The sequence below is a fragment of the Magnolia sinica genome, chromosome 16 (genome assembly GCF_029962835.1).
Source record: "Magnolia sinica isolate HGM2019 chromosome 16, MsV1, whole genome shotgun sequence".
Taxonomy (NCBI): Eukaryota; Viridiplantae; Streptophyta; class Magnoliopsida; order Magnoliales; family Magnoliaceae; genus Magnolia; species Magnolia sinica.
Genome location: NC_080588.1, coordinates 68071763 through 68097875, shown reverse-complemented (window position 1 = coordinate 68097875; position 26113 = coordinate 68071763). Strand labels below are relative to the sequence as shown.

The 26113-nt window shown below is 40.6% G+C and overlaps 2 protein-coding genes across 2 annotated transcripts; one reads left to right on the top strand and one right to left on the bottom strand.

The window, feature by feature from the left end:
- Positions 1-3480: 3480 nt before the first annotated feature.
- On the top strand, positions 3481-13395 carry LOC131229153 (fructose-1,6-bisphosphatase, chloroplastic). The gene is made up of 3 exons (XM_058225035.1): positions 3481-3994; positions 5405-5801; positions 12764-13395. Exons 1-3 carry the CDS (start codon positions 3596-3598, stop codon positions 13162-13164), a joined length of 1197 nt encoding a protein of 398 aa, XP_058081018.1. The 5' UTR covers positions 3481-3595; the 3' UTR covers positions 13165-13395.
- A 1206-nt stretch (positions 13396-14601) lies between these two features.
- Positions 14602-25429, bottom strand: LOC131229175 (protein ECERIFERUM 2-like). Its single transcript, XM_058225064.1, has 2 exons — positions 24934-25429; positions 14602-15888 (listed from the first exon to the last, which is right to left on the bottom strand). The coding sequence occupies exons 1-2, from the start codon at positions 25360-25362 to the stop codon at positions 15013-15015; spliced, it is 1305 nt and encodes a 434-aa protein (XP_058081047.1). The 5' UTR covers positions 25363-25429; the 3' UTR covers positions 14602-15012.
- Positions 25430-26113: the final 684 nt, after the last annotated feature.

Here is a 26113-nt window from a genome sequence, read left to right as displayed (position 1 = left end):
CCGTGTGGCGAGATTTAATAGGTGGGCGTTTTGGCTAAGTAAAACTCCAACAGCTTATGGCTCCACTAGTGTAATCTCACCTATCACTACACCGTTGAGGATGGTGAGCTCCTCGCTGCCTACTATAGCAAGAGTGGCTTGATGAGCTCAGAATTTTATTTATTTATTTATTTTATTTATTATTATTATTATTATTATTATTATTATTTTATGTGCCAGAAGTAGGGCTGAAAGTTGGGCAGGTTCAACCCGACTGACCCGTGGCCGACCCGACATTGGGTTGAGCTTGGGCATGATGTATCGAGTCCAATCCCAGGCTTGGGTTATACAAACACCAACTTGATAAAACTTGAGCCGGACTCGGGTTGAGGTCTTGGGTTGACCGACCTAACCCAAACCCGAACAACATATAAGTTATTTATAAATTATAATTAAGTATGGATCGCCTCTGTTGAAGGCATAGAAAATTTCAGTATTGTTAGGTCTCATTGGTCCACATCATTTCCGATGACTCAAGCTAACAAGATATGCCGGATTTCTCTCTCCCAAATAGATTGCATTTACACAACACAACTTTTAAAGGAGTAGTTGTCCTATATTTTAACTTGTTTGTTTAGGAAAAATGAAGTTTTCTACGATAAATAACTATATATATATATATATAATTAATTAATAAAATTATAGATACAAAAAATAAGACGTATATTGAAATATAATAGACTAATGTAAAAATGAAAATATTAGCATGTATCCACCCGACTAACCCGATCGAGCTCGCTTGGGTTGGGCTTGGGTTGAGAATTCCTAATCCGAGGTTAGGCAGGATTGAGTTGGGTTAAGGTTGAAGTATAGTAACTTTAGGTTGGACTAGGGTTGAGCACCAACCCGATCCAACCCAACCCAACCCAACCCAACCCAACCTGCCCGACTTTCAGCCCTAGTCAGAAGTGCTTGAAAAGATCTAGCCCTTATCTTAAAATGAAAAAAAAAAAAAAAAAGAAAAAAAAAAGAAAAAAAGAGAAGAAAATATCTCAAGTGCTGAATGCAGTTGCCATGCAAATACGTGGCATTGATGCCGAATATGTAGCTTAGAATTATCGATGCCAATTAGGTAGTGAAGCCATTGCTGTAGCAGATTGCCTTAGATGCTGTGCTTAGAAGCTAGGTAGGGCCCACCATGATGTTTGTGAGAAATTTATTATGTTTAATCGTATATTCATTTATTAGGTTGCCAATAAACAATTTAAATCATTGATCATAGCCGGAGGCCTTTTTAATATCATAGAATCAAATAAGTGATTAATTCATTTGTACTCTTATAATAGTTAAGTGGATCCCTGAATGTAAGTTGTTTATCTTTTACTTGTGTGAAGTTCCCTAAGATCAAGGTACGGTTAGAATGGGCTGAGCCTTTCACATCCATTCAGCTTAAATTTCTGACAAGGGCTCTTGTAGGATAGACTCCAGGCATTGTCGATTCCAATCATACGACCACATATCCAACCACATAATACATGGGCATAGTGCGCGAGGCACACTTTTGTAGGCTAAATTGTTGGGGCTCAGTCCATTTGCAGTGGAACCCAACACACCCATGGCACTGATGGACACTGTTTGGCTAGTGACCCCAACATCAGCAGCAGTAGTTGGTGTCAAAGCTCTGTGGGCCCAATCATGATGCATATGTTTTATCTATGTCACGCCCTGTTTCATAGCTCAAGTGGTAGACTGAGTGAAAAATACCTCGTTTCAACACTTGAGGTAATCCCTAGTGGGGGTGGCTAACACTGAAGTGTCAACTGCCAGTGGGGTGTATTAACAAACTAACAAACTAACAAATATATATATATATATATATATATATATATGATGTTTGTTTTTCTAAGTTTGGCTTGAAAGTAGTGGCACAAAACGTTGTTATTTGATGAAAATTATAGTGGTAAATTTTGTGAGGCCCATCCTCATGCATGTGTCTGCTCCACACCGTCTATTTATTTTAGGTGCTCATTTTAGAGCATATAAGCCAAAAAATGAGGCAGATACAAGGCTTAAATGATCCCCACCACAGGAAACATGTGGAAATGTATGCCTACTGTTAATGGTTAAAATGAGCCTAGGATTCACATAGATACATTCCTGTCATCCAAACCGTTTATAATGTCATACAGACATATATTAATAGAAAACACAAAAAAAGCTTGATCCAAAACTTCAGATGACCCCATAAAAGAAATGGATGGTAAGTTTTCAATTCCGAAGCCTAAGCTTTGGATTTGCCTCATTTTTTGATTCATGCCCTGCAGTGAGAAGAAACGAATGAATGGCATGGATCAAATACACATAAAAGTGAGTCCCACTAAAATATCATCCTTTCACATTGAGTTACTGTCAAAGAGCGGCTACCAAAAGTAAATGCAGGGGTAAATCATAATTGCCCATTTACAACCCCTTTATCCCTTGAATTGAAAAAAAAAAGAAAGACAGATCCGAATCACACGAAGACCACTCCACAGGAAAAATATTATTGATTGGATGTCCACAGTTAAAAACGTCGGAAAACACAAATATCAGTTTTTGATTCAAAACTTGTGACTCTTAAAATGTTTACAAAGGTAAGCATTTAATTTCCATTGTTTCTTGCGTTGGGGCACACTTAAAATTTAGATCTAAGTTCATATTTGAATAATGTCATGAGATAAAGGGATAAACAAAATAAAAAATAAAATAAAATTGAACCATGTGATAAAACACATACTCGGTAGTCTAGCCCACGTATCTTTGACATCAGCTAGCTCGATGGTGTTAGAGACAGCGAAACCGCACAGGTCCCCACTTATCAGAATTAGGAACCCGGACGACCGTTTGCCTAGTGATAACGAAGTGGCTATTGACAGTGTTCGGTGGGCCCATCATGATGGATGTGTCCTATCCATGCCATCTATCTATTTTTCTAAATTATTTTATTGCATGAACTCAAAAATGAGAAAGATCTAAATCTCATATGGACAATACTACAAGAGAGAGTGATGATTGAACATTCACCATTACAAACTTCCTATTATCCACAAAAGTTTTAGATTAAGCTGATATCTCTGTTTTCTCTTTCTATGATCCACAAAAGTTTTAGATTAAGCTGATATCTCTATTTTCTTTTCATCCAGGTGTGCGTGATTTAATCAATAGGTTGGATGACAAGTAAACATTATAACGAACTTAAAAGTTTTTAATAGTAGGCATTCAATCTCTACTTTTTCTTATGGTGTGGTTCACTTGAGATTTGGATCTCTCGAACTTTTGAGTTCATGTTCTGTAATGATCTGGAAAAGTAGATGGACGGCTTGGATAAAATACATATATATTATGCGGGGCCCACAGAGCACCGCAAGTAGCCACCTCGGTACTGACGTGTCAGTACGCAATCCGCGTCCTGGGAACCCGAGTCTATTGTACAAAAGCTCGGGTCGCGCATCCTAAAATTCCACCCACGTCCATTGCACGCGATGCGCACGTTAGAATTCCCCCTTGAGAGGTTTATCCCCAACTCCATCCTCTCAACTCCTCTCTCACTCTCTCCAATCTGATCACCCAAGCGATAATGCTATCATCGACCCTCATTCCAAATTCGAATTTGAATTTCCCGCCAAAACCTCTCACCTTCCCGCGAAAACCCTCCATCTTCCCGCCAGCGCTCAAGCTGCTAGGCAGCGGCCCCTCCCGTTCTCTGATGGCGTCTTTCTCCGGCCTGAGGGTAGTATCCGACATGGGACCTTCTCAAACGGACGGTTATCATACTCTGATGGATTACATGGGGAAGGCGGAGGCCGGCGTCGGGGACGATCTCCTCATTTTGATCAATCACTTGCAGTACGCGTGTAAGAGGATCGCGGCCGTTGTCGCCTCGCCTTTCAATTCCGAGATTGGGAGATGGAAGGGTGTTGGTGGGGCTGATCTGGCAGCTGGAAGAGACATTCCGAAGCCACTGGATATCGTTTCGGTACTCTCACTTTCTATCCTTCATTGAATTTTTGAGGTATATTTTGTCGGTTTGGGATAGCCAATTTGTCTTTTTTCTATTCTGTTTCGAATTTCTTTTTGTGGATATTTCTATAATTTGGAATTTGTTTCTGTTTTGATGTGAATTCACTGAGGAATTTGGAATTTTTTTCCATTTAGTTTCATTTGATTTCTGCTTGTGATGGGAGGGAATTCGAATTTCTATAAATTCTCAATCTTACGATGCGCTTTTGCTACTATTCACTACATTGAGTTAGCTCATCCATGGCATAGTTCTAAAACTCATAGACTCGACTCAAAACTCAGAACTTAATTTGACCCGAACCCAAGTTGCAGCCCTAGCAAATTTGGCAGTTGTTGTTTGGTAGAGAAGCATTTTGTATGTGTTTCATCCATGCCGTCCACCCATTCTTCCAGATCATTTTATGCTATGAGCCCAAAAATGAGGTTGATCTAAATCTCAAGTGGACCGCACAATATTGATTGAACGCCCACCATTAAAAACTTCTTGGGGCCACAAATGTTTTGGATCAAGCTGATAATTTCTAGTCTCTATACAACCTCATATGGTAATTAATCTGGTTCTTATAGCGTCAGTACGGTGGGTGGTGTTCTTAATCGGGTTTTCATATGCAATGCTGATTGGGAGGGCTGAGCTTGTTGTATTTTTGGGGCTGGTGAATCGGGGTGGTCATTTGTCGTCTGTTTTCTTTTGTTTTCTGTTTTGTTTTGTTCCTTTCTAGTTGTTTAGTTTTTCTTTCCTTTGGTTTCTGTTTTCTTTTATGCCTGCCTTTGGCCCTAATAAGAGTGCAGACGATCTTTCTAAAAATGAAAAAAGGTCTGCGAAGTTTCCAAAAGTTGGTTATGGACCCAAAATGTTTAAGTATGAGCTGTTCTAGATTTCAGTTAGCAATTTGTTTCTAGTCGCCGGCATGCATACCCTCATGTGAGTAAGATATGCCACACGTAATCATGTGATACATGTGTGTAGGATCATTCATCAGGTAGGCTCTGGTTTGCATTTGCAGTGGCCCCAAAATCAGGCTTGTACAACCGTCTGGTGACCACTCATGTAAAAGGATGAACATCTCAAAAGAATCGACCAAAAGTCCATATATGACATGCACATGTCCCAGCCAATGACCACACCACCATGACTTTGGACCATGGAAAATCCCTGGCAGGGCGCACCTGATGAACTGCCTGGATCTTGAACATGCATGCTGCATGGCATGTGTGGGGCTCTTGCTTCTCGTGAGTCGCATACTAAGGTTCATTAGAGAACCTGCCCCTGTAATGCACAGTTTCACACGTAAGAATTACAATTAAAAATGAGTGAAAAGAAAATGAAGGTTATGTTTCTGAACAGAAGAACTCTCTGATTATGCAGAATGACATCATCCTGTCCTCCCTCCGTAGTTCTGGCAAAGTTTCAGTCATGGCTTCGGAAGAAGACCCTGTCCCAGTTTGGATAGCTGACGATGGTCCTTTTGTCGTGGTCACTGATCCTCTAGACGGTTCTCGAAATATTGATGCCTCTATTCCAACCGGGACAATATTTGGCATCTATAACCGGCTTGTGGAATTGGATCATCTACCCATCGAAGAGAAGGCACTACTAAATTCACTCCAAAGTGGGCAGAGGCTTGTTGCTGCTGGCTATGTTCTTTACTCATCTGCCACCATATTCTGCGTCAGCTTTGGTTCTGGAACGCATGCATTTACATTGGACCATTCAACTGGTGACTTTGTTCTGACACATCCCCACATAACGATTCCACCTCGAGGTATTTTTTTTTTCGTTCTAAAATCCCCAATACCATGTATGGTTGGATTGATTGGTCACATTCTTGTTGGTCTTTTGGGAGAAACATATGGTTGCTAATAAAAGCTGTAGATTATGATTTCACCATGATCATCATGCACAAAAATCGGGCCAGTCCTGTCATCAGGTGGACAACATGCGCACATTGAATCAGACCATTGGCAGGTCTGATTTAAATTGCCATTGTTTTCCTAAGGTGTGGCATGGTTGATGAGTAGAATGCCTCCTCCCATTGGTGCCATGCATCTTCATGGCGGGGGCCACCTTTTGCATGGCTTGGATTTTGTAAGCATGTAACGTTGGCATGTGTGCTGGGGGTGGACAGTTACTAGCTGACCACCGAGGTGCATTAATTGTTGGGGGCCTTGCACCAAAATCTTAGGATCTAGCCTCTCAGAACAAACCAGAATTATGGGATAATTAAGCAATGAAATAAATCAAAGCATAAACCACACGACACCAAAGAAATTTACGCGGAAAACCCTCAAAGAGGTAAAAATCACGGGACCTCGTCTAGATCAACAATCCATTATAAAGCAGAACGTTACAACCGATCACAAGCACACGCCGCTTGGATCAAACATTCTTTACTCACGCAGGAGTGGATGAACAATAAGGGAATAATGGAAAAACAGAGGGATCTCACCGATCACGAGGATGTAGAGGCGCTGAGACGTGGACTGCGAAGTAGATCACCTCTATAAGCAGAATCTCCCTTCCACAAGCTTCCTCTCTCTTTCTTTCTTTCTCTCTCTCTCTCACCTTTGATAGCCCTAAGTCCTAGAAAACTTTTAGGAAACCTTAGAATACTCTGGAATACACCCCAATCCCGCATACACCCTTTATATAAGAATATAAAGAGGTAAAATCAAAATAGGAAACAATTTCCACAGAATCTGTATTTCCGCAAGCGCATCTGCGTAACTCTTCGATGATATCGAAGGTCTCTCGATGACAGCCTTCGAAATCATCTAAGGTCCTTCGATGATATCGAAACAGGACCAAAGCTGTCCAGCGATCAGGGGTGAAAAATTCCTACAATTATCGATGTCATCGAAGGTCTCTCGATGATAGCCTTTGATATCATCTAAGGTCCTTCGATGATGTCAAAACAGGACCAAAACTGTCAAGCGACCAGCGATGAAAAGTCCCGACAGTTATCGATGATATCGAAACTGGTTCGATTTCATCGTACCCAGCAATGAGGAGAAAATCCTTATCAAATCTCCCCCTTTTCGACTCAGGAGGAATTCATTTTTTTTCAAGCCAGTCTGGTTTCTACAAACTTCAAACTTGCCATTGAGTAAAGCCTTGATCATCATGTCTGACGCATTATCGTTCGTGTGGACCTTCTCAAGCTGTAACACCTTCTGTTCCAAAGTATTCCTGATCCATTGATACCAAAGCTCTATGTGCTTCGACTTGGAGTGCTGACTTAGATTCTTGCTCAAGTGTATAACACTTTGATTATCACAATACACTACGTACTGCTCCTACTTTAGGCTAAGTTCTTGTAGGAACCTCTTCATCCAAAGCATCTCTTTACATGCTTCTGTGACTGCAATGTACTCGGCCTCTGTCGTCGACAATGCTACGACCTTCTATAGCTTGCTTTGCCAAAAAACAGCCCCCTGCAAACGTGAACATGAACCCCGATGTAGACTTCCTAGAGTCTATGTCGCCTGCCATATCTGCATTTGTGTAACCTCTAACATAGGTTTTCTGTCACCATAGTATAGACTTAACCTGGATGAGCCTCTTGGATACCGTAGTATCCACTTCATCGCTGTCCAATGTTCTTTGCCAGGATTGACAAGATACCGGCTGACAATATCAACCGCATATGCTATGTTTGGGCGTATACATATCATAACATACATCAAACTTCTTACTGCTGACGCGTAGGGTATCTTTTGTATCTCTTCCACCTCTGCCTCCGTCTTAGGACACTGCCTATCGCTCAATCTGAAGTGACCATCTAGTGTTGTACTAACCGGCTTCATTGCATTCATATTCAACCGCTCTAGGACTTTCTCAATATACCGCTCTTGTGATAGCCAAAGTTTCTTGCTGCTTCTGTCACGGGTTATCTTCATTCCTAGGATTTGTTTAGCCAGACCCAAGTCTTTCATCACAAACGACTTGCCCAACTGTTTTAGCCTGTCGATTTTCTTGATGTCTTTTTTCATGTGAGCATGTCATCAACGTATAGCAGCAGAACTAAGAAATCGTCATCTGAGAACGTACGCGTGAACACACAGTGGTCTGACTCCATTCTGTCATACCCATGCTTCAACATAAAAGAGTCGAACTTCTTGTACCATTGCCGTGGAGCTTGTTTCAACCCGTACAAGCTCTTCCTCAGCCTACACACCATATGCTTTTTGCCTTTAACTTCGAACCCCTTTGGTTGGTGCATATAGATCTCTTCTTTCAGGTCACCATGGAGAAAGACAATTTTAACATCTAACTGCTTTATCTCTAGATACATGCTAGCCACCAACCCAAGTAACACTCGTATGGATGTCATCTTCACCACTGGTGAAAATATCTTCTCGAAGTCTATTTCTTTCCTCTGACCAAACCCTTTCACTACAAGTCTGGCCTTGAACCTCGTCTGTGAATTCTTCTGCTCAACCTTCTTTCTAAACACCCACTTATTACTCAAAGCTTTCTTGCCCTTAGGCAATTTCACAATATCATATGTATGATTCTTATGTAAGGATTTCGTCTCATCTTGCATAGCTTTCAACTACTTCCCCTTAGGCTCGTCAGCTAGGGCATCAGAATAATCTTCTGGCTCTCCTCCATCAATGAGCATAATGTACTCATACGGCGAGTTCCTCTTGGACGGCTGTCTGTCCCTAGATGACCTTCTCACCTGTGGTTCAATAGGTGGATCAAGTGGGGGTTGTTCCCCCAGTCCATCTTCCATAGGAACTCCCTCGTCCTCTACACCTTTCTGTACTCCCTCGTCATCAGACACCACCGGAGAAATAATCGGATCTATGTCCTCTAGTTCACCTGAACTAGGCTGGTTCTTCTCTGGCTTATCAATGTCTTCTATACACTGATCTTCAAAGAAAATCACATTTCTGCTCCTGACGAGCTTCCTCTCGGTCGGATCCCATAATCTGTAACCGAATTTTTCATCATCGTACCCCAAGAACACATACTGCATGATCTTCATATCGAGCTTGGACCTCTCGTCCTTGGGTACGTGAACGGATGCCCTGCATCCAAACATCTGAGATGACTGTACGATGGATCCTGTTCAGTCCACACCTTCTCAGATACTTCTCCATACAATGGGGTTGATGGAGACCTATTTATCAAATACACTGTTGTGTGCATTGCTTCTCCCCAGAACGTGTTGGGCAACTTCGCATGGAACAACATGCATCTGATTCTCTCTGTAATGGTGCGATTCATTCGCTCAATCACACCATTATGCTGGGGGCTCTTGGGAACTGTCTGTTCATGCCGTATACCGAGGGACTTATAATACTCATGAAAGTCGCCAATGTATTCACCACCATTATCAGTGCGAATGCACTTTATTGATCTACTTGTCTCTCTCTCGACCATAGCATGAAACAATTTAAACACACGAAAGACCTCATCCTTGGATTTCAAAGCATAAACCCAAACTCTTCTAGATGCATCATTTATAAAAGTGACAAAATACAATGCCCTACCTAAGGTTTTTGTCCTCATAGGACCATAGACATCAGAATAAACCAAATCTAATACATGCACTTTATTAACATGAGAAACAGTTTTAACGAATGAAACTCTATGCTGTTTTCCTGATAAACAATTAAGAAAGGTTTTGAGAGGTGTACCTGTCACGCTTAGAATGAGCCGCTTCCTCGCTAGTAGTTGAAACCCTTTTTCACTCATGTGACCTAGACGCCTGTGCCACTTGTCAATAGCTGAATTTTCCGCTACGTTCAACCCACCCTTGAACACATTGACACTTGCCTTATAAATGGTGCAACACTTTTTTCCTCTGGCCACGATCAACGAATCCTTGATGAGTTTCCAGCACCCACCAGCAAACCGACTTTCATAGTCATCATCATCCAACCTTCCCGTCGACATCAAGTTGAGGCAAAGGTCTGCAATATGCCTCACATCCCTGAGAACCAATGTGCAGCCCACATCAGTCTTCACACAAATATCACCGACCCTTACAATCTTCAATGCGCTAGAATTTTCCATCTTTACGGTTTCATAGTCACCTAACTTGTAGCTTGTGAAGAAGTTCTTGCGTGGAGTCGCATGAAACGAGGCTCCCAAGTCTATCACTTAGTCAGTGTCCTAACTCGTAGCCGTGAGACATACATCGTGATCTGCTGAAAGAATAACTACAATGTCGTCATTTGAAGCGACTACAGTGGAATCTGATTCATCTTCCTTCTCCTTTCCTTTTCCTTTCTTATCGTTCTTCTTACCACGATATTCATGCTTGTAGTGGCCTTTCTTGTCACAATTCTAGCATTCAACATCCTTCTTGGTACTCGACTTGCCTCTTGATTTATTTCGGGCCTTCCTGCCCTTCCTATTCTTTCCTCTCCCCTGTTCCTGTGTCACAAGGGCCTCTTGCTGAGTAGACTCCTGAGACTTCCTCATTGTCTCCTCATTAAAGAGACAACTGGTTACCTGTTCCATGGATATCTTTCCGTCTGGCGAGGAATTACTTAAAGACACCACTAATGTCTTCCAATTGTCAGGCAATGAACTAAGCAATAGCAAAGCCTGCAATTCATTATCTAGGACCATCTTCATATCGGAGAGCTGGTTCACTATATTGCTGACCTCATTCATGTGCTCGGCCACAAAACCACCATATTTGAACTTGAGATACACAAGTCATCTTATCAGGAAGATTTTATTACCGACTGTCTTCCTCTCATTCAACCCTTCCAATTTCAGCCATAGGCTAGTGGCTGAGGTCTCCGTAGACACATAGTGGAATACGGAATCGTCCAACTATTGTCTAATAAATCCCACCGCCTTTCGGTCCATCTTCTTCCAATCATCTTCAGACATATCCTTGGATTTTGCTGATATGCCTAAAATTTGAGAATATAATTCCTTGCAATAAAGCAAGTTCTCCATCTTAGCCTTCCATATGGTCCAGTTAGAATCATTGAGGCTGATCATCCTTGATGAGCTACCTTCCATAATTCAAAACTGATCCTACTCTGTTCAATGAACTTAGCTCTAATACCACTTTATTGGGGGCCTTACACCAAAACCTTAGGATCTAGCCTCCCAAAACAAACCAGAATTATGAGATAATTAAGCAATGAAATAAATCAAAGCATAAACCACACGACATTAGAGAATTTTATGTGGAAAACCATCAAAGAGGTAAAAACCACGGGACCTCGTTCAGATCAACAATCTACTATAAAGCAGAACGTTACAACCGATCACAAGCACACATCGCTTGGATCAAACTTTCTTCACTCGTGCAGGAGTGGATGAACAATAAGAGAATAATGGAAAAACAGAGGGATCTCACCGATCACGAGGACGTAGAAGCGCTGAGACGTGGACTGCGAAGTAGATTACCTCTACGAGCAGAATCTCCCTTCCACAAGCTTCCTCTCTCTCTTTCTCTCTCTCTCCCTCACCTTTGATAGCCTTAAGTCCTCCTAGAAAACCTTTAGGAAACTTTAGAATACCCTGGAATACACCCTAATCCCGCATACACCCATTTATATAAGAATAGAAGGAGGTAGAATCAAAATAAGAAACAATTTTCGCAGAATCTGCGTTTCTGCAATCGCAACTGCGTAACTCTTCGATGATATCGAAGGTCTCTCGATGACAACCTTCGATATCATTTAAGGTCTTTCGATGATATCGAAATAGGACCAAAACTGTCCAGCAACCAGGGGTGAAAAATTCCTACAATTATCGATGTCATCGAAGGTCTCTCGATGACAGCCTTCGATATCATTTAAGGTCCTTTGATGATATCGAAATAGGACCAAAATTGTCCAGTGACCAGCGGTGAAAAGTCCCGACAATTATCGATGATATCGAAATTGGTTCGATTTCATCGATCCCAGCAATGAGGAGAAAATCCCTATAATTAATCACTCTTACTAAAATATTCTTGATTATGGTTTACATCTAAATAGAATTAATAGTTTCAACAAGAGGTCTTGGGTTCGATACCCATAGGTGGTGAAATCCCACTACGGCATGTGTGGGTGTGTGTGTCGGGTGCGTGTGTTAAAAAAATAAAAAATCAAAGAAATAGAATTAATAGTTGGAGAATCAAGGAGAATAGAAATTCATTTATTTATTATTATTTTTTATTTTATCACATGCACTCACACGCCCCACACATGCCCGCGCACTCACACCAAAATGGGTGCTTGAACCCACAACCTCATGTCAAATGCACTCACACACCCCACGAATGCCCGTGCACTCACACCACAATGGGTGCTCGAACCCACGACCTCATGTTGAAACTCTTGTGAGAATAGAAAGTCATTGATTTCTTTAACGTTATTTATATAATATTCATCTCATATTTCACATGATTCAAGGAAGTGTTGGAAAAATAAGCATGTGTGTTGACCATTTTAAGGAAAGAAGAACACCCATTTGTTTCGGAAAAAAAAGAAGGAAAAAAAGGTAGTTTCTAAATTAAAAAAATCTATAACACGCTGCTGTCCTCCTATTTTCGAATGGAATTTCAACTACCTGCCCATCAGGTTCGGGTTGATCTGAACCCAAGTTGCAGCCCTGTACCCACATGGATAGATCTTATATGACTGAAGATTCACCTGCGGAGCAGCAGAGAGAATTTACAGTATGTTCCAAACATTAGTATTCTGTTCCCTTAAATGGATCCAACAAACTCATTTATGCCAATGCCTTTTATGTCACTGTCAGGACAAATCTATTCCGTAAATGATGCACGGTATTTCGATTGGCCTGATGGTTTGAGGCGTTACATTGATACTGTTAGACAAGGTAAAGGGCAGCTCCCTAAGAAGTACTCTGCTCGATATATCTGTTCGCTTGTTGCTGATTTCCATCGAACTCTTATCTATGGTGGGGTGGTAATGAATCCGAGAGACCATCTGCGCATAGTCTACGAGGCGAATCCTCTCAGTTTTCTAGTGGAGCAAGCCGGGGGTAGGGGGTCTGATGGTAAAATTAGGATTCTTTCGATGCAACCGGTCGAGCTGCATCAAAGGCTTCCTTTATTCCTGGGGAGTTTGCAGGACATGGAAGAGTTAGAAAGCTACGGCGAAATTCAACAGAAGATAAATCCTGGATATGAAGTCTGACATGGAATAAAACTCCTTCCATCTTTGATTTCACACCCAACCTGAGTGTATCATTCTGGGAGTCAAAAAGTGTTTTCAAAGGGTTTGTTGTATATGAAATTCGATCAATAATGGTAACTCCCTCTCCTTTTTGTTGCATTGTAAAAAGAAATACATTTGCTTGCTTTGCTGGTTGCAGGTGGTTTAGCAGAAAATCAGATATACTTTGCAATCCATGTCGAGATTTCTGGAGGTAAGCTGTTCCCAAGCTTCAAATTTCACTGGGTTTCGATTACTTTTGTGTATTTTCCACCTTAGATGGTGGCGATACATCTATTCACACATTGCTTGCATGCACGCACGTCAATCTAGGCCCTGATCTTGGCGGTCATTGTGGATGGGGCATCCTGTAATTGACGACCCATGCACATTACGATACTGGCCATGCATATTGCATGATTCCCCTATTTTAACAATGGAAATGTGGAATTTGTTGCTGGAATTTTTTGTTTAATTCAAATCAATATTGGAAGCATTGAAAGGCTTTGGAATTAGAAAAAAGAAGAAGAATAAAAGCCTCACACACTCAAAATATAATCATGCTATCATGGTGGTTTTGCTTTGGTAACGATCACAGTTCAAAAACCTGAATTCAACCATAGTTCTAAAATTCGGCGACTCGACTCAAAACTTGGCTGAGTCAACCCGTCTTGACGAGATTTCCAATTGAGTCCCTTGGAAACTCGCTTTTGAGCATGACTTGGTTGAGTCGGGACAAGACTTGTTGTGGTTGTCTCATAAACCTGGTTGACTCGATGCAACTTGTCATGACTCGAACGAGTCACTTGCCTGGTCAACTGCTTTGTTTTGAGGTCGACCTTATAGTACTATTTCCAATATATATATATATATATATATATATATATATATATATATATATATATATATATAAAACTTAAACTCAAATTTAGCTCGCAGGCTCGGAACTCGAACTCAGCTCGAAAGATGACCTCAAGCTTGACTCAAAATCGGCTTGAGCGGTTGACCGAGCTGGTCAGTCAAACTTGAGGACTGAGTTGAGCCGAGTTCAAGTTGGGGTATTCTGCTGGCCGAGCTGAGCAGAGCTGGGCCAAATCCATTTGCTGGACATGTTTTGAACGGTTAGGATTTTGCATATGGGATGTCTTTTGTAAATGGGCCATATAAATTGGGTTGAATGAACTTTCCGTGAGGCCCACCGTTTTGGTGGTTCAAATCATTCATACAGTAACCCCACACTGTATTGGAGATACCCCAAAAGCCTTTCTAGTTGTATGATACAAACCATCCGTTTTTGGCTTTAGTTGTCTTATTCGATGGCTAGGATCATCTCAAGGGCCAAAATGTTAAATATCCAACCATGGCCCATTTTCCAAATGTGGTCCACCAGATTAAAAAAAAAAAAACATGGAGCTGGAATCACAGGAAACACCAGTATATAATTCTTTAAAATGACACACGATCACAGCCACATGTTTACACGCACACTACCTATTTCAACCACACATCATGCTGGGCCATGTACTATATGTTTATAGCATTGTAAAATAGAAGAGTACGGGCATTCATAGTAGCAAATACTGATATTTCGGACCAGGGATTTGTTTACCTTTACTCATCGGTGAAGGTGATCACTAATCCAGACCCTCCATCAAAATGACCATCTCTTAGATAGGTTCGGTGAAGTAGATATATTGCGATCAATTGGATGGTTTGGATCGTTCACTCAATCTTGATTTGGGACTGATCTATCCAAGAGGTGGTGGTTCTGATGGACGGTCTGGATCAGTGATTGCTTTCACCAGTTTACACACTTCATCCACATGAAGCTTAATAAATCCCAGCCGCACACCATTCTCCTTCCAGCTCCTTTCTCAGCAGGGAAACTTGATTTTCCAGTAGAATGACCGTTACCATTCTCCCGCCGTGGGCCCCACCATCACATCCTCCATCGACGGGTCCTGGAAGCACCAATACAGTCCCTTCATCGCCTACTCCGTCGATGCCGAAGTAGACCGAGATAGGTTTCTGGCCCTTCATTTCCAGCCCATAACAATCTACACCTTCCAAGTTCACAAACGTGAGATTTGCACCGTAGATGATGAGATCTGCTGACTTGTCATCGCTCTCGACCATCTCTTCGATCTCCTTGCTCTCATCCATGGTCCCTCCAGCGATCAGCGCTGCTAGTTCTGACAACTCAGCATTGGCCACATGAGAATCTGTTTTAACGGTGCTGATTACCTGATTATTGATCAAGATCCCACTTCCTTTAGCATTTGAATCATTTCTGCAAACGGTCACCATCTTTGGTTCCTTTTCTTCTCTAATCCTGGCCACACATTGCCAGAATAGGGCTGAGATCGCTTCAAAAGACCCAGTTTGATAGGAGATTTTGGACCGTAGATGCTTCAACTGGATGTCTGTGATATGGAAAGAGCATGTGGACATTGTACAGGCATTGGCTGGTAGCCATTCATCTCCAATGTTATTGACCTGTTTCACTGAAAGCGGGATTGTAGGGTTGGAAGCCGGTTTGGTGGGCCTTTCAACTTCGGTTCTTGGGAGATGGACGGTTTTGATTGACGGTTCCCCGGCCATGATCTGACCCCACATGTTCATGAATATAGAAGCCGTGAATATATCTCCGATGAGGTGGGACCAGCTTAATCCAACGGATATTCCTCCACATCTGAACCATGTGAACTGCACCAAAATACAAGTTAGATGAAATGAGATCGATCTTCCCTTTGCATATACGTAGATTATCAAAGATCTACGGATAGGGATAGGATGTGTGGTGGGACCGTTTATTCAATGGTCAAGGAACAGCCCCGTTTGATCATGATCGGATGGTTTTGAGACATGGGCCCCATCAGAATTATTTGCCCACTTGGAAGCTAGGTGGGGCCCACCGTGATGTTTGTAAGAAATCCACCCGTCCATTCGTTTTGCCAGGTCATGTTAGGACGTTCCATGTGCTCAAAATGAGGTAGCCCAAAACTCAAGTGGGCCACACGGCAGGAAGCAGTGGGAGGGAGATTCCCACCATTGAAACATTTCTGCGGTCCACCTTGATGTTTATATGCCATCGAAACTTTTCATAAGATCATTCTCATTGGGATGGACTGAAAATATAAAAATTAGCCTGATCCAAAACTTCTCTGGACCCATGAATATTTCAACGGTGAGTGTTTAATCCTCAATGTTTCTTGTCGTGTGGCTCACTTGAGTTTTTTGTCCGTCTTATTTTTGGGTTCATGTCTTAACATGAGATGGCAAACCGAATGAACGGGGTGAATTTCTCACAAACATTACGGTGGGCCCCACCTAGCTTCCCACCCATGTTTGCCACCATGAATGGAATGTCCTTGTATCGGACGCTGATTTCACACTGACAGCGTCAGTGGCAAGGTGGCTACTGACAATGCTATCTGGGCCCCGCATGGTGTATGTGAGTTTTATCCATGCCCTCAGCATTGTAAGAAAAATGAGGGATATTAGAATCTCTAGTGGACCACACCACAAGAAAACAGTGGCGATGCGAATGCCCACCATTAAAAACTACTTAGGGCTCACTGTAATGTTTATTTGTCATCCAATTTGTAGATTAAGTCACGCACACTAGGATGAAGAAAAAACACAAATATAAGCTTAATCTAAAATTTGAAATTTTTAATAGTGAGTGTTCAATCACAACTCTTTCCTATAGTGTGGTCCATATGAGATTTTGATCTACCTCATTTTTGGGCTTATGCAGTAAAATATTCTGAAAAAAAATAAAATGAATGGCATGGATAGAAGACATCATGATGGGGCCATAGAGCGCTGTAAGTACTCAATCCGTGTCCCCCATTTTCGAGGAAAAGGCATGGGACTTATATTAGCATGCAGAAGGTGCATGCCTCGAGCTGCTCAATCCGTGTGGCCAACCTGATTATCATACCATCTTGATTTTTTTTAGATATTACGTCTTAGAGGGTATGGCCTTACGAGTCTACACATCTAATTTTGCTAACCTATCTTTAAATCGAATATGGCTTTTTGTACGTTATTTTTTAAAATCTCACTGCTGTATCTTAAATTTTAGCATTTTATCACATTCAAAAGATAACTATTTATGATCACACACACACACACACACACACACACACACACATAACGATCTCTAGATATTTTTAATTGATCTTTCACAAGTTTTATATATTCATGCTAATTGTCAATAAAATAAATAAATTATAATTTTCATAATGTAGTTTTCTTTCACAAGTTTTATATATTCATGCTAATTGTCAATAAAATAAATAAATTATAATTTTCATAATGTAGTTTTTCATGATTTAACAACATATATAAATCTAAACATTTATGTATATACGTAAGTCTTCCTTTTAGAGTATCATTAGGTAATGAATGGGAATATGCATTGACGTCTTGGTATACTGAGTCAAAGATACTTCGTCTCAACACTGAGATCTTCGTATCGACTCCCTAGTAGGGGTGACTAGTCTAAAAGTGAAGTGTGAAGTGTTAGAGGCATTATTGCTAGCACAAAAAATATATATATATAAAAAAAAATTGCATTTCACTATGATAGCTAGACAGTGTCAAAGCAACCTAAGCTTATACTGAAAATTGCCAATCCACAGTAGGGCAATTGACACCGTGTTGGAAGTTAGGGTGAGGCAGTTATTCTATGCTGGCGTTAGTGTCATTGATGCTAATTTTGAAAATCATAAGATAATACAAGTTTAAAATTTATATATAAAAAGAAATTCAATAAATATTAATTAATAGGAAGAAGATCAGAAAGTAAAGGTCAGAAGCATTATTATAGATCAAAGCTTGCTTTAAACGTCAATATCTCTTAATCATACTTGTATATCAACAATTTAGAAATCCATATTTATGCACGAGACATGCATTCTAGAGTTTCCATTGATTTTGGTGATGTTTCCATGTGTTTATAAATACTCATTTAGATATTCTTTTCACATCATCTCACTTTCATTAGCTTTCGTTACTTTTTCCTTCCTTGCACAAAACTTCTAAATTAGGAGAAAAGGAAATGGAGTCCAAAGTTGGTGAGGATGGGCATTCTAAGTGAGATCTTTCGACTTTTGGTTGCACGTAGACATGCATACATTTCCCCATCAACGGTTAGCATGTCGAACCCATATTGATGAATTTAGACCATTGATCAATGGTCTACGCCAATATAGACCATGCAATCCAGACCACTCATGTGAATGGATGCATACACACATTCTTCGATCAATAGGTGGTATGTGGGACCTATATTGCTCAATACTAATGGTGAATGGTCTAAGATCAATCTAGACCATGCAATCTAAACCAACCACTTATGATGCATATGGTTCATTGAGGATAGGGGTTTTCTTACTAATAGATGAAAATGTAAGTGTTTATTTAGGATACTTAAAAAGAGAGTTTATATGTTAGTAACCCTTTAAGAACTTTTATGTTTTTGCAAATAAGGAAATTGCTAGCCATGAAAGGTTGTGTCCATTTTGGTAGAGAGAAAACTTTTATTCATTCACATTTTCTTTCGGGGGGCCAGAAAAAAAAAAAAAAAAAAAAAAACCCTAAAATTCTCCAGCCAATCCTAAATTCGAATCAACTGGCAAGATGTCAATCCTAGAATCATTCATCCATGATTGATTGTAGGTTCCACAAGGCCAACGGTATTGATTCACCATCTTCCTTGCCATGTGTAAGGTGAAAGGGCGAAGCTGATTGCATCTTGCCTCGCCTTGATGAAAATCAGTCCAAACAAGGGCTCTATAGGGCCACTAAGATGTATGGGTTTTATCTATGCCTTCTTGCATTCTTTTTTTAGATCATTTCAATGAGGCAGACCCTTATTTACCATCCAGTCTATTCATAAGGTCACTCAAACCTATATTCTAGGAAAACACAAAAGTCAGCTTCATCTCTAAGTCTTTTATGGCCCCTAAAAAGCTTTTAATGGTAAGCGTCAAATACCAAATATGTGGCCTGTTTAATCCTTTACATGCCTCATTTTTGGGCTCATATTCTTAGGGGTTTTTTTATTTCTCAATTACAGAGATAAATAACTAAAATGAGTAATCATTATTTACTTGTACAATTATATGCATAGTTCCCAATGCAATAATGATACCAATGATACCATTTACTCACATCCTGGAGGCAAAATAATAAAAATTGTTAGGCCCCCACAATGCATGGTACTAATCCATGCCATTTATTCCTTCCATGACCTCATTTCAAGGTATAAGCTGAAAAATAAATAGATTTGAAGTTTAAGGGCCTATTTGGTGCATGGCATTAGAACAAATTAGATGGAATAGACATTCTAATCTCACGTTTTAATCACACACTTGTGTTTAGCCAGGGTAGTCAATCAGTGACAATTTAAAACTCTGAAAATTGTGCTTATGCCTCGAGGATTGAAGATGAATATGGTGTATCCAACAATTTATGCCTCGAGGATTGAAGATGAATATGGTGTATCCATTTTGGATTTGGAATATCCATCACCACATCTAGAGAAAATTTTGGTGACATATTGGGTGGTGTGCCACCATGATGATTGTATTATATCCACACTATCTATTCATTATACAGGATCATTTTAAGGCATGAACCCAAAAAGGAGACAGATCTTATGCTCAAGTGGACCACACCTCAAAAGGCAGTGTGGATTGAACGTTTACCATTGAAAACATCTTAGGGCCCACTGAAGGTTGGACCAATATTCTTATATTTGTTTTTTCCCTTCATCCATGTGTATGTGATCTCATGAACAGGTTGAATGACAAATAAACATCATGGTAGGCCCTATTAAGGTTTTAAGAGTAGGAATCATTGTTCCCGATGCTTTGTGTTGTGATCCACTTGAGCTTTGAATCTGCCTCATTTCTTGTCCGTGACTTAAACTGATCTTGCCAAATGAATATTGGATGATGTAGATATAACATATATATCATGGTGGGGCCCACGGAACTTGGTGATGTAAACACACCACAAAATTCAGTGGTGTGTGACACTGTACACCATCTAATTTCAAAAACTCCTATGAACTTCCTAACATGTATTCTTGGGACGCGGATTGCATCCTACCCCCGCCTGTCTCTAGCCCCGAATAGGCGATTACCTGATGTATCTATACATCCAAGCTGTCAATCCCTTTTTTTATATCATTTTAAGGCATGAACACAAAAATGAGGCAGATCCAACGATCAAGTGGACCACACCAAATAATAAATTTGGTTGCATTAAATGCAAGAGTAATATGTGGTGTGGTCCATTTGATCGTTGGATCTGCCTCATTTTTGTTTTTACGCCTTAAAATATCTGAGAAAAAGGAATAGACGGCTTGGATGTAAAAATATATCACGGTGGGCCACCCACATAACTGCCTGTTTGGGGCTAGGGATGGGGTATGACGCAATCGGCGTCCGTGATATCTCTGCATCACATCACATCACATCACATTACAGACGCGGATAATGTCCTACCCCTGCTCGTACGATAATCCGTCTAGGGAGGGCTCTGTGGGGGCCACTGTGATGTAAGTGTTTTATCCACGCCGTTAATCATTCTTCTCATATCATTTTAAGGTGTGAGCCAAAAAATTAAGTAGGTTCACAGCTCCAATGGACCACATTAAAGGAAACTGTAGTGATAATGACACTCACCATTGAAACCTTTCTAAGGGCCACTGTGATTTTTATTTTTTAACCATACAAACTATTCATAAGAGCACGTAGACGTGGATGAAGCAAAAAAACAAATATCAGCTTCATTTGAAACTTCTTTACCTCTCAAGAAGTTTTTACTGGTGGACGTTCAATCCCCAATTTATGGTCCACTTAAGACTTTTTCCTGCCTCGTGTTTTGGCTCACACCTTAAAATGATACGAGAAGAACGATTAATTAACTGCGTGGATAAAGCACTTACATCATGGTGACCCCCATGAGCCCTGCCTGTACCGTCCCGGTGGGGTAGTATGCAATCCACGTCCATCACATCACAATGACAGGAATCATACATTCCAAACATGAAAACGAAATTCGGTGTGTTATTCTAATCCATTAAATTTGGTGTATTACTCTGATCCGCCGACGACCCAACGCTCACAAGTTATTATGATCCCACATGATCCCATTTAAGTTCATGCACCAAACACCCCGTAAATAGAATAAACCAAAAACTATAGGATTGAAATGCGTACTTTGAAAACTTTAAGTCTTAATATTAATGTTTTTCTCATAAATGAGTTATATGACAGACATTAACGTTGAATGAAATAACTTTTACCGTAGATGTCCTTTTTTTATCACTATTTTTGGCCCCACAGAGTAATTGGCTTATGCGGAAAAGAAGGAAGCTCCGTACATAATACAATGATGTTTTAATAAGAGGAATCCGGATACTCCACAAGTAGTAAAATCCTGCTTTTCTGAACTGAGATTGGTCAGTATTACTGCATTAAATTGTAATGATGTAGTCCAATTACATTGTGAACGCCTGCCATTGAAACCAATCCGGATTATGTCCTTCCCCTCTCCAGCTGGGAGGCGGGTGGGGTAGGACACAATCCGCGTTCCTTCAAAGGAAGGTGAATTGGGTGGTGTACCACAAGCAAGCTATAAAACTAGTGTAAATAGTGTCATGCGAAGGCAACACACAAGCCATATAGTTGGTGTAGTTACGTGTCGTGCGAAGGCAACCGCTGACCCTCCTAGAGCTGAGTTGTACGAACAGTTCAAAGGAGATCAAAGTTACATGGCCCTTACAATGATGTATTTATTATATCCACACAGTTCATCAATCTTTCAAGATCATTTTAGAGTATTAGTCAAAAAAAATAAAATTGAATCATATCTAAAGCTAAAATGAACCACACCAAAAATAGCAACGGGATAGTGATTGTCACTGTTAAAAGTTTCACAAGGTCTACCATAATGATTATTTTCCATCCAAATATATTCATAAGGTCAAAATTACCTGGATGAAGAGGAAAAACAAATTTAACATTGATCCGAAACTTTTGTGGCCTCCAAAAGGGTTTCAATGGTAGACATTTAATCCCCCAATGTTTTTTTCAGTGTAGTCCACTTTCTTGTCAGATATGTCTTTTATTTTTTGGCTCAAGCCTTATGACAGTTCACCAAATGGATGGAAGGTTTAGGTATAACACATACATCATGATGGGACTCATAGAACTTGCTAACTTCAATTCATGCGCACAAGGCTCACCAATCAAATCTTAATACCTCATTTTACTATGATTCTTGGGTACGCATGAATGACCTTGATAACAGGTGTTAGGGTTACTTTGATGCATATATTTTTATTTTTTCCGCTCATTTGGAAGGCATTTGGATTGTTAGTTACTTAAGATAAGCTACCTGTGCCTTAAGTAGTTAATCTTGATTTCTACTTATTAAGCTGATATGTAAACAATATTCTTATCACCTTCTCTTCTGTCTCTCCCAATGGCTCTTTTCAAAAATTTATGAAAGGTTGAAAATCCAAAAAATATTAACTTCAGTGATTGAGTACTTTTAAGTTAAAAAGTTATTTATAACTAATAATAAACCAGACAGACCATTACGGGCATGTTTGGATGGGTAAATACTATGGTAATGTGTTGCGAAAAAAAGTAATTATTGCAAATTCGAAAACTCACTGTTGTGTGGAGTTGGCCAAGCCAGTGACCCATGCATTTTGCCTGATCATTTTAGGGTAGGTGCCAAAATTTAAGTAAGTTCAAAACTGAAATGAACCACACCACAAAAAGCAATGAGAATGAAACGGCTACTATTGAAAACTTCTTAAGGCCTACAACAATATTTATTCATCATCCAACCTTTTCAAAAGGTCACACATATATGAATGAAGGTAAAACACAAATATTAGCTTGATCCAAAACTTCAATGGCCTCCAAGAAGTTTTCAATGGTAGACACTCAACCGCTACCGCTTTTTGTGGTGTGGTCCACTTGAAGTTTCAAACTAGGAATCGGATTGCATACTGAGTAACCTCTTATGGTACTGAGCAAACTTTGTTGGGCCCATCGTGACTGCATGTAGTTTATCCATGGCGTCCATCCGTTTTTCCAGATCATTTTGTGGTTGAGACCAAATTTAAATATATCAAAAGCTCAAGTGGACCATACCACAGGAAACAGTGGAAGTATTGATTTCCACCATTGAAACATTCCTAAGGCCCACAGTGGTGTTTATTTGTCATCCAACCAGTTCATAAGATCATACAGACATGGATGAAGGGAAAAACCAAATCTAAGGTTGATCTAAAACTTCTGTGGCCCCCAAGAACTTTTCAACAGTAGATATTCAATTCACACTGTTTCATGGGGTGTGTTCCACTTGAGTTTTTGATATCCTTCATTTTTGGGCTGAACCCCTAAAATTATCTGGTTAATGGATGGCCGGAACGGATGAAATGTATGAATGATATTAGGCCCCACAGGGTTTACTCAGTACGCAATCCGCTTCCTTCGAACTACTGCTTTTTTGGGCTCACGCCCTAGAATGATAATACAAAAAGGATCACCTCCAATTAATTGAAAGGGAAGGTTATATCTCCCCCCATCTGCTATGGATTAGCATGATATGGCATCACGTGATCTAATGGCTGAATTACAGCCACGTATGCCACTTACTTTGATATCATGCAACTTGCCAAACCCAACGGTCCCTGAGGGTAAGCTAAAAAATGAAGTAGATCGAAAGCTCGAGTAATATCATGGTAAGCGCCACAGCATCGTTCCCCAAATTAATTTGTTTAAACAATCCTAACCTTTGATTCATGGACACTTGTTTGTTGAAGTGGGACCGTTGATATTTTACATTTTTAACCGTTCAATAAATATCTACTGATCCATGAAGGTTCACATGCCGCATAAGATTATTTTTCATTTTCTCCTCTCACAAGCGGCGCAACTTCATGGAAGTTCAAATAAGCATCATCTACACGGTACACGTGGCTACCATGTATTGTGATCGGGACCATTAACCTGATTTGCTACAAATTGGATGGGCCATCGGCAAAAAATCATGATGATTAACGAGTTGTAACCATCCAATTCTTGCCAGATTTGCTCGTTAAATGAGAACCGTTGCTTATATTCTAATCTAATAATCCCTTTCGAGTTCATTAATCATTTCTGCCGGGGAGAGATGGCCCACCCATGTAACGTTCCACTAAAATAATGCTCCTGATTGCGTGTCTTATACATGCTGTCCATCGATTTTAGGGCAAGAGTACAAAATGAGGCAGATCCAAATCACAGATGTACCATACCATAGGAAACAATGGTGATTGAACGTTCACCGTTAAAAACTTCTCGGGGGATACAAAAGTGTTGCATCAAGCTGATATTTCCCCTTCATCCGTGTTTTGTGACCTAATTAAGAGGTTGGATGGAGAATAAACATTACAGTGGACCCTAGAAAGTTTTTATTGGTGAAAATTGAGTCAAAACTATTTCATGTGGTGTGGTCCACATGAGATTTGGGTCTACCTCATTTTTGGGCACATGCCCTAAAATGATCTATCAAAATGGATGAACGGCATGGATGAAACACATACATCATAGTGGGTCCCACAAAGATTTTCGAGCACCCACGTCTATACAACAGAGCTTTTTGAGCGTACATGATATGGTACCATTCCTCAAAAATTCAAAATCATAATCCAACGGTTGGATGACATACCTGAACGTAGACCAAAGGCGAAAACTGCAATTGTGGGCCAAGGACTTGGTTAGATACGAGGAGTTTATGTCGAGATGGATCGTCCATCTCGAGCCATTCATCAACGGTCACTCTGCACATAGCTTCAAAGATCCGGACCCCAGCGTCGTTGCACTTGATGAACGGTCTCCCAGACTCCGATCGCCGAATCCTGCCGGCCACAGAGCAGTAGATATCAAGCCACTTGAACATGGGCTTCTTCAAGCTCAAGATATCATGGCCCACCATCGCATCGCTCTTAAAATAATAAACGGCTCGTAGATAATGAAGCTTCATGGCCAAGTCCATGTTGCTAAGCTGGTGGACCACGTTCCCACCGGTGATCGACGCAGGCACAACGGATGACATCCTTACATCGTAGACGAGATCTTGACCGTTGGATGGGGACATAGTTCGTTTGTGATCGAGAGGGAGGACAAGAAAGGAGGGATAGAGAGAGAGCTTTGATCAGTGGCTGTTTTTATAGGGAAAATACGGGTTAGATGGAGAAAAAGAGGTATTGATTGTAGTATAAGCAGGTGGGCCATTAATGCAATCAACGTTACGTGATGTGCGTTTGAGATTGGTAGTTGGGTGAGCAATCCGCCATTTATGGTAACGCGACTCGTGACTTGTCATGGGTATTTATTTTAAGTGGGGGCTCAGTTCCCAAGTCCTAACACGTGTGTATAGCTTGGCTTTGTATATGGGCCCACATGGCACATGTGTGAGATCCAGAAAGATGACTAAGGTGGGCCTCACGTGCAGTTCGTCTGGAGGGGATGAGGGCCGTTCGCTGACATTTTCAACCGTCCATTTTTCTATATTTTTGAACGGTGGTGAGCCTGATTGGTTGATTGGGATGATTTTTGGGGTAGGTAGAGGATACACTTAAGGGCCCAGCTAAGGATGGACTTGATCTCACACGTGCGTCGGTGGTGCGTGTGGAAGCGTGTATGGACAGGATCACCTGGCCAATGGATCCGGTGACTTGAGTCTTGTCTCATTAATATTCCTTCCTAACTACAATCATTTAAAACAATCTAAAAATCTCTCTTATGCGACACGTGGTATACGAGGACTAGATCTGGACCGTTCCTCTGGTGGGTTCCACTGCGTATTACATTTCTTACCTAGCTTACGTGTGGAAGGAAGGGTGTAC

Coding starts and splice junctions, on each gene's coding strand:
- LOC131229153 (XM_058225035.1), top strand. CDS start 3,596: ATGCTATCATCGACCCTCATTCCAAATTCGAATTTGAATTTCCCGCCA. Junction 3,995..5,404: donor AGCCACTGGATATCGTTTCG/GTACTCTCACTT, acceptor CTGATTATGCAG/AATGACATCATCCTGTCCTC. Junction 5,802..12,763: donor CATAACGATTCCACCTCGAG/GTATTTTTTTTT, acceptor TGTCACTGTCAG/GACAAATCTATTCCGTAAAT.
- LOC131229175 (XM_058225064.1), bottom strand. CDS start 25,362: ATGTCCCCATCCAACGGTCAAGATCTCGTCTACGATGTAAGGATGTCA. Junction 15,889..24,933: donor CGCCTTTGGTCTACGTTCAG/GTATGTCATCCA, acceptor ATTTTGGTGCAG/TTCACATGGTTCAGATGTGG.